This window comes from Phacochoerus africanus, chromosome 7, assembly GCF_016906955.1.
Source record: "Phacochoerus africanus isolate WHEZ1 chromosome 7, ROS_Pafr_v1, whole genome shotgun sequence".
Lineage (NCBI taxonomy): Eukaryota > Metazoa > Chordata > Mammalia > Artiodactyla > Suidae > Phacochoerus > Phacochoerus africanus.
The window spans coordinates 263,041-274,331 of record NC_062550.1 but is presented as its reverse complement, the minus strand read 5'-3'; the positions used below and the strand labels follow the sequence as shown (position 1 = coordinate 274,331).

At 62.9% G+C, this 11,291-nt stretch overlaps 2 protein-coding genes and 1 long non-coding RNA gene across 5 annotated transcripts; all 3 read left to right on the top strand.

Annotated features, from left to right (window-relative positions):
• Positions 1–373: 373 nt before the first annotated feature.
• Positions 374–3,415, top strand: LOC125130505 (uncharacterized). The gene is made up of 2 exons (XR_007135721.1): positions 374–1,790; positions 2,408–3,415. It is a non-coding gene; the product is annotated as an uncharacterized LOC125130505 (long non-coding RNA).
• Positions 3,416–3,785: 370 nt separating this feature from the next.
• On the top strand, positions 3,786–5,209 carry ADM2 (adrenomedullin 2). Its single transcript, XM_047785866.1, has 2 exons — positions 3,786–4,131; positions 4,786–5,209. The coding sequence occupies exons 1-2, from the start codon at positions 4,022–4,024 to the stop codon at positions 5,102–5,104; spliced, it is 429 nt and encodes a 142-aa protein (XP_047641822.1). The 5' UTR covers positions 3,786–4,021; the 3' UTR covers positions 5,105–5,209.
• An 80-nt stretch (positions 5,210–5,289) lies between these two features.
• MIOX (myo-inositol oxygenase) lies at positions 5,290–10,603 on the top strand. Of its 3 annotated transcripts, none has more exons than XM_047785864.1 (10): positions 5,290–7,760; positions 8,321–8,401; positions 8,577–8,657; positions 8,737–8,899; positions 9,015–9,082; positions 9,202–9,311; positions 9,388–9,455; positions 9,556–9,605; positions 9,702–9,814; positions 9,918–10,603. In XM_047785864.1, the coding sequence occupies exons 2-10, from the start codon at positions 8,354–8,356 to the stop codon at positions 10,258–10,260; spliced, it is 1,044 nt and encodes a 347-aa protein (XP_047641820.1). In that variant the 5' UTR covers positions 5,290–7,760; positions 8,321–8,353; the 3' UTR covers positions 10,261–10,603. The 3 variants fall into 3 exon arrangements, with proteins under 3 accessions (XP_047641820.1, XP_047641818.1, XP_047641821.1); XM_047785862.1 differs by having other exon boundaries at positions 5,290–7,986; XM_047785865.1 differs by having other exon boundaries at positions 5,290–7,986; positions 9,896–10,152.
• The last annotated feature ends 688 nt before the right edge of the window (positions 10,604–11,291 follow it).

Below are 11,291 nucleotides of genomic sequence, written 5' to 3'. Positions count from 1 at the left end.
AAAAAAAAAAAAAAAGAACCTATGAAGAATGGAATTCCAGTTATGGCTCAGCAGTTTCCTGGCCTCCATCAGTGGGTTAAGGATTCGGCATTGCTGTGAGCTGTGGTGTAAGTCACAGACGAGGCTCAGATCCCATGTTGCTGTGGCTGTTAAAAAAAAGAACCTATGGGAGCTCCCCTTGTGGTGCAGCGGAAAGGAATCCGGCTAGGAACCATGAGGTTTTGGGTTCGATCCCTGGCCTTGCTCACTGGATTAAGGATCCGATGTTGCCGTGACCTGTGGTATGGGTCACAGATGTGGCTGGGATCTGGTGTTGCTGTGGCTGTGGTGTAGGCCGGCAGCCGTAGCTCCAGTTGGACCCCTAGCCTGGGAGCCTCCGTATGTTGTGGGTGCGGCCCTGAAAGAAAAAAAAGGAAACTATGAAGGAACCAACTGCTGACGTTTGTGTACACCCCCCACCCCGTCTTGCTGGGACCAGCCTGGAGAACGAAAGGAACCCAACCCAGAGTCAGGAGCTCCCGTCCCTGCCCCTGGGCACAGGCCCAGCCGCAGCCCCTGCTGTTTCTGTGGGACACTCTACAGAACCCCACAGAACCCTCCTTTTGCCCCAGCTGTCTTGCTTTGGTTTTTGTCACACCAAAAACATCCTCCCACCACATTGCCCACCATGAGCTTATGCATGGGCAGAAGTGTCCCTGGCAGGTCCTCTGGCCTGGCACCTGAGCCCAGGACTGGCTCTCCCCCAAAGATGGTGGGGACCCTGCACCCCACTGTCCCCCACCCTAGGCCCACCTTGCAAGGAGCCCATCCCTTGCCGCCCTCTCGGAGGCACCGTGGGATCGAAGGTAGGTTTGAGGCCATCTAGACCATGACACCCCCACGCAAGTTCCTTGGCACTGAGTTTCCCGCCCACCACCCTGTCCATGTCACCCTCAGAGGAGCTCTCTCCTGCCCACCTCCTCCCCTTCAAGGAACTGTGCCTCCTCTCTGCCCAGCAGGCTCACCGTCTTGAGGGAGTGACTCTCCAGTGGGCCCCTGGGCCTCCTCCTTCCGTCCTTGTGCCCCCGCCCAGCGTGGCTCCAATCACTCCCACCTCCCCAACTGTTTTCACCATCCCCATCTGGCAAACCCCAGCCACACACAGCTCTGCCCACCCACCTCCCCCGGGGCCTGCCCTCGCTGCTGCAGAGTGCCTCAATGACCCCAGCTGAGGACGGGTGCACCCCCGCTGCCCAGCCTGCCTGCCAACATCGCATCAACTTTCTTCGATCTGCAGTCTCCTCAAACCTCTGGCCCCACCTCCCATGTCTCAGAGATGAGCCCACGGCCTCCCTCACAGAGAAAACAGAAGCCGCAGGGGCAGGACCTGTCGCATGGCCAGAGCCCGGGCCTCCTCCCTCACCCCCACCTCCCCTTCCACCGCTACCACGGAGGTTGGGCCCTCTGCCCTCCCCACCCCCAGCCTTTCCCTCTCATCATCAGGATTCAACTCAGTCTCTGCCACCTTAAAGCACTGGAGCGAAACCCCCCCGGCATGATGTCTGCCCGGCCATTTGCCTCCTTAGCCTTTCCTGCCCCAGGTGAATTTCTTGAAACTGTTCCTCCAGGGTCACCAGCACCATCCACCTCCTGTGGCCCAGTCCCCGCTCGCCAGGGGAACCTCTAGTCTGCCTCTTGCATGTCTCTGATGGCAAGCGTGGCTTTGGGGGCCGCCCGGCCCTGCCCAGCAGCGGCTCCTCCACCGGGGATGAGGGAGTGTGTTCCCCTCCGAGACGTGTGAGCAGGTACAGGTGTGTGAGCTGCAGCCTGCATGGCGCTGTGGAATCGCAGGTTTTGCTAGTCCCGTCAGGAGCAATTGGGCGAAATGAGCTCCCCACCAAGAGAGAATGCGGTGGGCCCCAGGCCAGCCCACATCACTCAGGCCTGCCTCTGCCTGTTCAGTCTAGAAGCAGGTTGGTTTGTTTTGCCGCCCGTGGCACATGGTGTTCTGGGGCCAGGGATCAGATCCGAGGCACAGTTTCGACCTAAGCCACAGTTGGAGGAATGCTGTGTCCTTAACCCACTGTGTGGGCCGGGGATCGAACTTGCATCCCAGCGCTCCCGAGACGCTGTGGATCCCGTTGCACCACAGTGGGAACTCCCAGACAGGGAGTCTGTTTTTTTCTTCATTGGTGGCTTGAGTGACATGATCACACGTGTTTTGGAGAGGTGGTGCTGGCAGCCCTGTGGACACAGAAGGCTGAGGGAGGTTGGGGTGCTCACAGGAGCAGCAGCAGCTGTGGACCTGGGTCTCCCCAGGGCCCCTTGCTGCCCCCCTTCCCTATTTGTCACTTTGGAGCTGGCATGCTGGGTTCTGGGCCCTCTCTGGGCCCTGTGCGGGTGATGTTCTCCACTCCTCTCCCCTCAGGACCTTGCCTGAAACTCCCCAGACCATGTTCCAGGACTGCCTTCTTTTCAGCCACAGGCCCAGGCCGCTGGAGGCCAGCCACCTCTGCCAGGATGTCCCCCAGGGGGCTAACCCCTCCCCCTCCCCAGCGGCTCCCTGCATCAGCAAACAGAAGGGCTGAGCCATCCACTCTGTCCCCGCAGCACCCACCTCCGTGCTGAATCCCACTTTCCTAATGGGCATGGGATGCCATCACCTCCCTCCTCCTGGCGAAAGAACCCGAGGCAGGGACGCCTGCTGGGGCTTCCTACCTTCCTCAGGTGGAAAGCCAAGCGCTTTCATGTGGCAGGTGCTCAGCACTTGTCGATTTATTCATCCAGCAAATGTTTATTGAGCTCCCTTGGCGCGTGCAGGAGGGACGGGGAGTGACCAGGTCACTCATGAGGACCCGAAAGCGGGAGCAGGACCGGAGCAGGGGAGGACGGAAGAGGAACTAGAAATAGACGCAGAGATTCTGAGAGGATCGGTCATGTCTGTGATCAGGGGGTGACAGGACCACTGTCCCCTCGCATGCGCAGAGGAATGAGGAAGTGCTGGCGCCCAGTCTGCTCGGTTGACAGCGCGGCATCTTGCGTGGAGAGCAGTTCGGTTCCATCTGTCCCCACGAACACAGGCTCACCTTCGGCCAGAATCCCCACTTGGAGGAATCCTCATAGACCCACCCATGAGCTCCCGAAGAAGCGTTGTAGAGAGCGCTCTTGGAAAGCCTGTGCATGGCCTCGCCGCTCACTACCAAAGGATCAGTTAAGTCCCTACTGGTACAGTGTCAACCAGAAGAGAGGACGGCGCTCTCTGTCACACACATTTTTACCTGTACATGCATGTATGTGTGTACGTGACGCCAGGATGCCCCCACCCAACAGAATGCACTAGGGCCCAGGAACCGGGCGCCCATCTGGACCTGGAAGAGGAATCCACAGTCGGTGGTAAGGAGAAGTTCTCACGTATTAAAGTTCTTACAAAACCGTCTAAGGCTTCAGCAGCGGGGAGAAAGGGTAGCGTTTTGAGGGCTACACCTGCTAGAGGAGCTTGAGGAGGGGCCTCAAAATCGCCTCTGGCCAGGCCTCGGCCCCTCTGGGCTTGGCAGACTTTTGGGAGCTGAGACCAAGGGACCGAGAGGTGGTGGGCGGCACCCAGCCCCGCAGACCGCAACACCCCCCAGCCCTCACCTCCCACCCCCGGCCTGGAAGTTTTGGTCCCTCCGGGCGCTGGGTGGCGCCAGAAGGTGGCGGGGCGAGCCTGGCATCCTGGGGTCCGTGGCCAGCCGCCCAGCACGGAGAGGCCCTCCGCCCGCGCTCCCTTCCCAGCACCCACACGCCTGCCAGCAGCGCGGCCGGCCGCAGCCCCCGGGGGCAGGGTGAGGGTCCGGGGAGGGCGCCCCGTCGCCCCGCCCACCGGCGCGGCCGGCCCCGCCTCCCTGAAAGACTACTTAGCGCTGGAGGTGCCGCCGAGGCCCCAGCCGGACCCCGACCGCCCGCTGACCAGGAGCTTCCCCGAGGCGAGGGCGGAAGAGGTGGCTCAGCCCAGGGTCGCCCTCGTACCTGCCAGCTCACCGCCGCTCCAGCCCCGCCCGCCATGGTCCCGCTCCTGCCGGTCACCGTTGGTTGCATCAGCCTCCTCTACCTGCAGCTGCCAGGCACACTGTCCCTAGGGCTGGGCAGGAGCCGGCTGCCCGCACGACCCAGGTGAGCAGGGCTCAGACCGGCATGACCCCCGACCGACGGAGCAGGAAGCCGGAATGGCCGGAAGGCGCCCCCCCACCCCCCACCCCGGCCTCTGGCCCCAGCTTGGGGGAACCTCCCACCTGCTGTCAGCGCTCAGGGCTAAATCCAGGGCCAGTCCCCCAGGCCCTAAGCCACCCTGAGCAGGGCAAGAGGCCCCTCTGCCTTGCCTCCCCTCTGAGGGCACATGCCCACTCCCCCTTGGCAGAGCAGATCCCTCAAAAGGAAAGGGAGGCTGGAGGGATCCCCAGGCCTACCCACCTCCCCCACCCCAACGGAGGGGCTGAGGGGAGAGTCACCTGAGTCCTGAGCATAATAGCCCACGGAGGCCAGGGCTGCCCCTTGTCCGGGGAGGTGCAGGTGAACAGACATGTGCCCTCGGTTTCTGAGATGGCTGGGGGCCAGGACCCAAGCCCAGAGCTCAGTGGGCTTCCCCTGGCGGTGCTCCAGATTGGGGGGCGGGGGTGTGGGCTTCCCCTGGCAGTGATCCAGACTTGGGGGGTGGAGTGGGCTTCCCCTGGCAATGACCCCAGGCCTGTGTGGAGGAGAAAGTGGGTGGGTTTATGGGTCCTTGAGAGGCTGGACCATTGGGCTTACTTCCCCCATCTCCCTCTGCAGGGAGCCCCCAGGCCAGACTTCTTCCATTGCTGTGCAGCCCCAGCACCCCGCACCCCAGCCTGCAGTCTGGAAGCTGCACCCGGCTCTCCAGCCACAGAGAAGTGCCAGGCCGGCCCCTGATCTGGGCCAGCCTCGCCAAAATGGCCCCCGCCGACATTTGGGTCCCCGGAGGCCTCGAGCCCAGCTCCTGCGTGTGGGCTGTGTGCTGGGCACCTGCCAGGTGCAAAACCTCAGCCACCGCCTTTGGCAGCTTGTCGGGTCCGCTGGCCCACGGGACACAGTCCCTGTGGACCCCAGCAGCCCCCACAGCTATGGCTGAAGTGGGGCAGGTCATACCCCAGCCCGTCTCAGCTGGGGTGTTGCACCCCAATCCCAGAGCTGCAGCTCAGCCCACAGCCCAGAACCAGCCCCAGAGCTCGCGACCGGAACCGTGATGCGAGCGCCTGGGACGCCCCACCCACCCTTCTCCCACCGGGCTCTGCTGCTGCCACCTTAGAATGACTGTGGACACAAGCCCACGTGCGTGTGTGGACCTGGCAGAGGCTTCACACCCAGAGGCTCTGCACCTCAGAGGGTGACCCTCGGCCAAGCCAGGCGGTTGGCTGGACTGGGTGCCACAGAGGGTCACAGAGGGGCGGGGCCTGTCCGAGTACATAGAGCAGACGCCAGAGGCCAGAACACCGTGAGCCACCACTAGGCAAGCAGGAGAGATGGCCCCTCCCTGCTGGTCCTGATGTCACAGGATTCAAGCTGGACTGCTCCACTCCAGCTGGGCCCAAGGTCGCAAGGGAGGCCCCGAGGGCAGCGGGGTGGGGGTGTGAGGGTTCAAGAGCCTGCCCGGGCATTCTGGAGCAGGGCTGGGCAGGATATCCTTCTGGCTCCCCAGCGCAGGGCGGGGCAGGACTGGGGCACAGATCCGTGAGCCCCATCCTGCCCAGTGTGTGGACGGCAGGAGGCTGGAGCAGGCTGGCCCTACAGAGCAGACTTGGCAGCAGCCTGTGGGAGGGGACTGGTCTCAAATTATCAGAAGGACACCTCCACAGCCAGTGGGCAGAGTTCTCAGTGTGCATCTCGCCCCCCAACCCCGGTGGCGGGCAGGCTTTACCTGCTGTGCCATCAGAGCCTTTTGCTAGTCCCACAGTACTGGCACCCCATGCCTCATGGGCCCAGGGCTCAGGAAGGTGGTTTCTGCTATTTGCAAATGTTCCTGGAGCACTTATTTTGTTTTCTATGTCATCTTCTCATCCCCCCTGCGAGGGGAGCGCTGCGTTTATCCCAACTCTAGAGGCAGATACTGCAGCCAGAGGTCAGGGCTGCAGCCACAGACCCCTCAGACCCCTGGGGCGGGCTAAGAGGCTCCTGGAAGAACCATCTGAGCTCCCACCCCTGTGCTCCCTCTTCGAGCCCAGGGCTCACCTTCCCTCCAGCAGGCCCTGTATGAACAGTTGGGGCTGGTCCCTGCCCTGCTGGGAGGCTGGGGGGAGAAGGAGCCCGGTGCCCTGGCACAGGAGGTATGAATGTTGGATGTCGCTGGGATGGGCGTGTGAGGGGCGCCAATGAGGCCAGCAGGCTGGGGCTCAGAGCGGTGCCAGCAGAGGCAGACGGGGCCTGGGGGCAGTGAGTACAGTTTGAGGGGGGCTGGGGAATGAGGAAGAGGAGGGCTGAGTTGGGGAGAGTCAGGAGCTTGGCTGGGCCAAGACCCTCCTGGCTCCAGCCACGGGGGCAAAGTCCCCCCCTCTGGTCCCACACACAGGGTGCACCCTCTGCCAGGAACACCACCCCATACCACACCCTCCACGTGGCACACAGGCTGCCAGGCCCCCAGGAGTGCCCTGCTCCATGCCCTTGCCAAGGTGCTCCCCGTCTTGGGCTGCTTTTTTGTATGGCCACCTGCCATGGTCACAGCAGCGGACCTGGTGTCCACATGACCCCTGAGCTCTAAGTGCTGTCCCAGCCACCTGTCTGACCTCTCACTTGGAGGTCTGGTGCCAGTCCCCCAGCTCTGCCCCTGCCACCTCCTCCTCCTGTTCCGGCCGAAACCTCCTCTCCCTCCTCCTCGTCTCCCTCACCCAGATCCTGTCAGCCAGCTTTTGCTCTTTCTCTTGGTCCAAGCCACCATCTGCTTTGGGGTGATGGTTCCTGGAGCCCCGTCTCCATCCCTGCAGCAAACACTGGCGGAGCACTCGTGGCAACAGCGAATAAAGCACATGCGCCCAACCCTGAGGCTGACAGCCCAGTGGGAGGAGGAGGCAGGGGAACTCAACCCCGGAAGCAGTGAGGGACGCCCGTGCGTGGGGAAGAGGAGGGGCTACGGGCTCACGGGGGCCGGGGGAACTCTGCCACCTTAGATGAGGGGCCCCAGCACCCCCGGCTGATCCTCAGCACGGGCAGGAAGAACCCCTTGGAGACCAGGGCCCCGCACCTGCCCACTGTCCCCTCCCGCCTGAGACCCTACCCTGACGATGCTCGGCGCTCAGACGGACGGACCGTCCACCCAGGCCCCGTGGTCCCTGCTGTGTCCGCATGGCCTAGGCCAGCCCGCACATGACGAGGGCTGTGAATTCCTCCCTGCCCTGGCCCAAAGAGCCAGATGAAGACCCCTTACGCAACGCAACGGAACTTGAGCCCTGGGGCTCCCGCAGGCCTCGCCGGTATTAGCAGGAATCCCACCCTGACCTCACCAGCCGACCCTCCTGCAGCCAGAATCCCGCTAAGTCAGTTTAGCGAGAATTCCCCACCCTTTATCTCCTCTCGCCACCCTCCCTCCTCCCTACAGCACATCTCCCAATAAAGTCTTCCTCCCATCTTAACAAGCTTCAAAATAACTTTTTCTGAAATATGCCCCACCCTGCCCCAAACCCCAGGTGCCCGGGGATAAGGTGTTGGGAGGGAGGGGCCTACTGGGGCCTGGAAGTGTTTAAAGCTTGTGGGGCCGGAGCAGAGCTGGCTGCAAGCAGACTTGACCTCCCAGGCAGGTCAGTGGCCGGGGCGGGGGGGAGCCGGGCCACTAGGGCTGCTCCTGTGCTGACACATTAACTCGCTGAGGCCAGGAGGAGGGTGGATGGTCACTCATTACCGAAGGCCAAGGCCAAGGGGCTGGGTGGTGTCCGGTCACTTATGTAACCTGTGGGCATATATAGGGGCACACAGGCCTGGGGCGGGCTTGCCCACTCGCCGGCACTGCCCCCTCTCAGGATGAAGGTGAGTATCCCAGGCCTCGCACCGGCAGCTGCTCCCTCAGGGAAAGGCAGCACCAGGCCCTCTTCCCGCGGGTTCCTGGCCTTCATCTGGGTCCAAGGTCCCCCTCCTTCTGTCGTGGTCTGGCTGGGGCCATGGTCACCATCCGAGCCCTGGGCTCCCCGTGGACCCAGGCCTTGAGACGCGGGTGGGGGTACTGTGTGCCCGCATCTGTGCATCACCTGGAAGCAGGCCTCTGCGGCATCCGCTGGCAGGTAAGGCGCCCGGAGAGCCGCAATCTCACCTCAGGCTCGCCAAGGCGTCTCGGTGAAACGCGTTTGCTCCCCCGCCCAACCAGGACCCAGACCCTTCCCAGGTCTGTCGGCCTGATATGGACCCAGAGGCGGCCGAAGACAAGGGCAGCTTCCGAAACTACACGGTGAGACCCCCCTCCCACCCCCGCTCCTTGGGGAGAGCAGCACCAGTCCCCTGGCACGGCTCCTGGGGATGCCCTCTTCACACCTTGGGGCCGGGCCTGGGAGAGGGGAGGCAGTGGCCCCCTGGGGTGAGGAGCAGGGGCTGGCGGGCTGCCTGGCTGACCCTCTGACTCGCAGTCTGGCCCGCTGCTGGACCGGGTCTTCCGCACCTACAAGCTGATGCACACGTGGCAGACCGTGGACTTCGTCAGGAAGAAGGTAGCTGCCGGACTCCTAGCGCGAACCCCTCCTGAGGGCCGGTCCTGGGGCCACCCTGACCTCTCCCTTCCTGGCCCAGCACGCCCAGTTCGGGGGCTTCTCCTACAAGAGAATGACTGTCTTGGAGGCCGTGGACATGCTAGACGGGCTGGTGGACGAGTCCGACCCCGACGTGGACTTCCCCAACTCCTTCCACGCCTTCCAGACGGCCGAGGGCATCCGGAAGGCCCACCCTGACAAAGGTGTGCTCCCCCGCCTGCCCGGGGTGCTGGGGGCCTGGCCCTGCCCCCCGCCCCAGCCCCTCCTCTGCCCTGGGCCCTGCATCCCCCCTCCAGCCTGCCCTGGCCTCTCTCCCAGACTGGTTCCACCTCGTCGGGCTCCTGCATGACCTGGGGAAGGTCCTGGTTCTGGCAGGGGAACCCCAGGTGAGGAGTGGGGGAGAGGGGTGCGCAGGGTGGGGCACTGGGCGGCCTCAGCCCTGGGGTCTGGACACCACTTGATGGGCAGGCCAGTCGCGCTCACCCGCAGCCGCCCGTCCCTCCAGTGGGCCGTCGTTGGAGACACCTTCCCTGTGGGCTGCCGTCCCCAGGCCTCTGTGGTTTTCTGCGACTCTACCTTCCAGGATAACCCTGACCTTCAGGACCCTGTCTACAGGTGAGCCTGCCTCGCCAGTGCTCCTCCCTCCCCAGGGCTCCTGACCCCCCCCTCACCCTCTCATCTCACCCTGCAGCACAGAGCTTGGCATGTACCAGCCCCACTGTGGGCTCGAGAATGTCCTGATGTCCTGGGGCCACGATGGTGAGGCCAGTTAGAGACGCTGGAACGCGGGAGGGCGGTGGGCCCTCCCCGAACCGGATGCCTAGTGGTGACACCCTCCCTCCCTCCTTCCCTCCCACAGAGTACATGTACCAGATGATGAAGTTCAACAAATTCTCCCTCCCAGGGGAGGTAGGTTGCGGGGAGGAACAAAGCCAAGGGCCCCGCCCCCGCCCCGCCCCCGCCCCGCCCCGCCTAGAGCCGTCGGTGTGGCTCCTCCCGCCCCAGGCCTTCTACATCATCCGCTTCCACTCCTTCTACCCGTGGCACACGGGCGGCGACTACCGGCAACTGTGCAACGAGCAGGACCTGGCCATGCTGCCCTGGGTGCAGGAGTTCAAGTACGGTCGTGCCCTTGGGGGGCTGGGGGCGGGGCGGGGCCTTGGGGGCTGCTTCACGGAGCGCTGTCCCTCCCGCTGCAGCAAGTTCGATCTCTACACCAAGGGCTCCGACCTGCCGGACGTGGACGAGCTGCGGCCCTACTACCAGGGGCTCATTGACAAGTACTGCCCCGGTGTCCTGTGCTGGTGACCGGCCTGTCCACCTGCCCAAGCCTGGCTGGGTACCCCGGGTACCCAGGGATGACCCACCGCGGCCTTTCCAGGGGTCCCCACAGGCCCACCTGCACTCCCTGCCCGGTTGGCCCCCATCCCCAGGGGCAATAAAAGCCTCGAAACAGCTGGTGAGTCCGACCCTCATTGAGGCTGAGGCTCCCTGCGGTGGAGCACTGACTGCGGGTGGAGTCCTCCCTCTTGGGCTCACTGTCCCGCTGTTCCTGTTGCCATAAACATCTTGCTCACCCTCCTGGGGTCGCCCTGCTCTCCTCTGCATTCGCGAAACCGGCACCAAGGCCTCTGGGCTCAGTCCCCTCTGAGAACACAGAGCAAACAGAACACAGCAGGAAACGTCATATCATAAACACATGCTCCTTGCTCCCATCCTGACCCATGAAGACACCCGCACATCTCCACGGGCCCCAGGCGAAGCCTCTGCTTGGCTGACGGGTCTCCCCCTTTGCCTTGTGTCTGCAACCCACAAGCACACACCCTCAAAGCTGCAGCAGTCCAGCCGCAGCTTTCCCACCACTGGCTCTTTATTTCTTGGAAGAAAGTGGATCATTTGTCTAGGAATTTCCTGTTGGGATTTTGCTGATTGCATCTGCCTGGAATCTATTAATATTTTCCTCAGTATTTCCTGCTAATTGGTAAATGAGTTTAGAGACTTAATCAGATTTGGATTTGGCTTGCTGGGGGCAAGAGGGCCTTAGGGGTGGTGGCTCCGCTTCATCTGGAGGCAGGGTTGTCTCGAGGCTGCTGTGCTGTAGTTTCGGGTCTGCTGGAGGGAGAGCAGCAGCCCCTGCCCCTCCCCCGGGGCTGTTTGTGCCGGAAAGTCAAGTAAATGCTCCTGCCTTGCTCTTTTTTCTGCCTCGAGCCCCCAGCACGCAGGTTCCTAACCCTAACCCGAGGGATACTTACCCGGCTTCACCCTAAGGGAACTCCCTGTCTTTCTCTTAGTTTGCCAATTTGGGAGTTCCCTTTGTGGCTCAGAGGTTAACGAACCTGACTCCGGATCATCCATGAGGATGTGGGTTCGATCCCTGGCCTTTCTCAGCGGATTAAGGATCCAGCGTTGCCGTGAGCTGTGGTGTAGGTCTCAGATGCGGCTTGGATCCTGCATGGCTGTGGCTGTGGTGTAGGCCGGCAGCTGTAGCTCCGATTTGACTCCCAGCCTGGGAACTTCCATATGTCGCAGGTGCAATCCTAAAAAGAAAAAAAAAAAGGAATTCACCAATTTGCAAGATCTAGTTCCCCAGCACCC

Excerpts from the sequence above, each read along its gene's own strand:
- MIOX (XM_047785862.1), top strand. Across the intron at positions 8,658-8,736 it reads TGGACTTCGTCAGGAAGAAG|CACGCCCAGTTCGGGGGCTT; the intron begins GTAGCTGCCGGA and ends TTCCTGGCCCAG. Across the intron at positions 8,900-9,014 it reads GAAGGCCCACCCTGACAAAG|ACTGGTTCCACCTCGTCGGG; the intron begins GTGTGCTCCCCC and ends CCTCTCTCCCAG.
- ADM2 (XM_047785866.1), top strand. The coding sequence starts at position 4,022 with ATGGTCCCGCTCCTGCCGGTCACCGTTGGTTGCATCAGCCTCCTCTAC. Across the intron at positions 4,132-4,785 it reads CGGCTGCCCGCACGACCCAG|GGAGCCCCCAGGCCAGACTT; the intron begins GTGAGCAGGGCT and ends CTCCCTCTGCAG.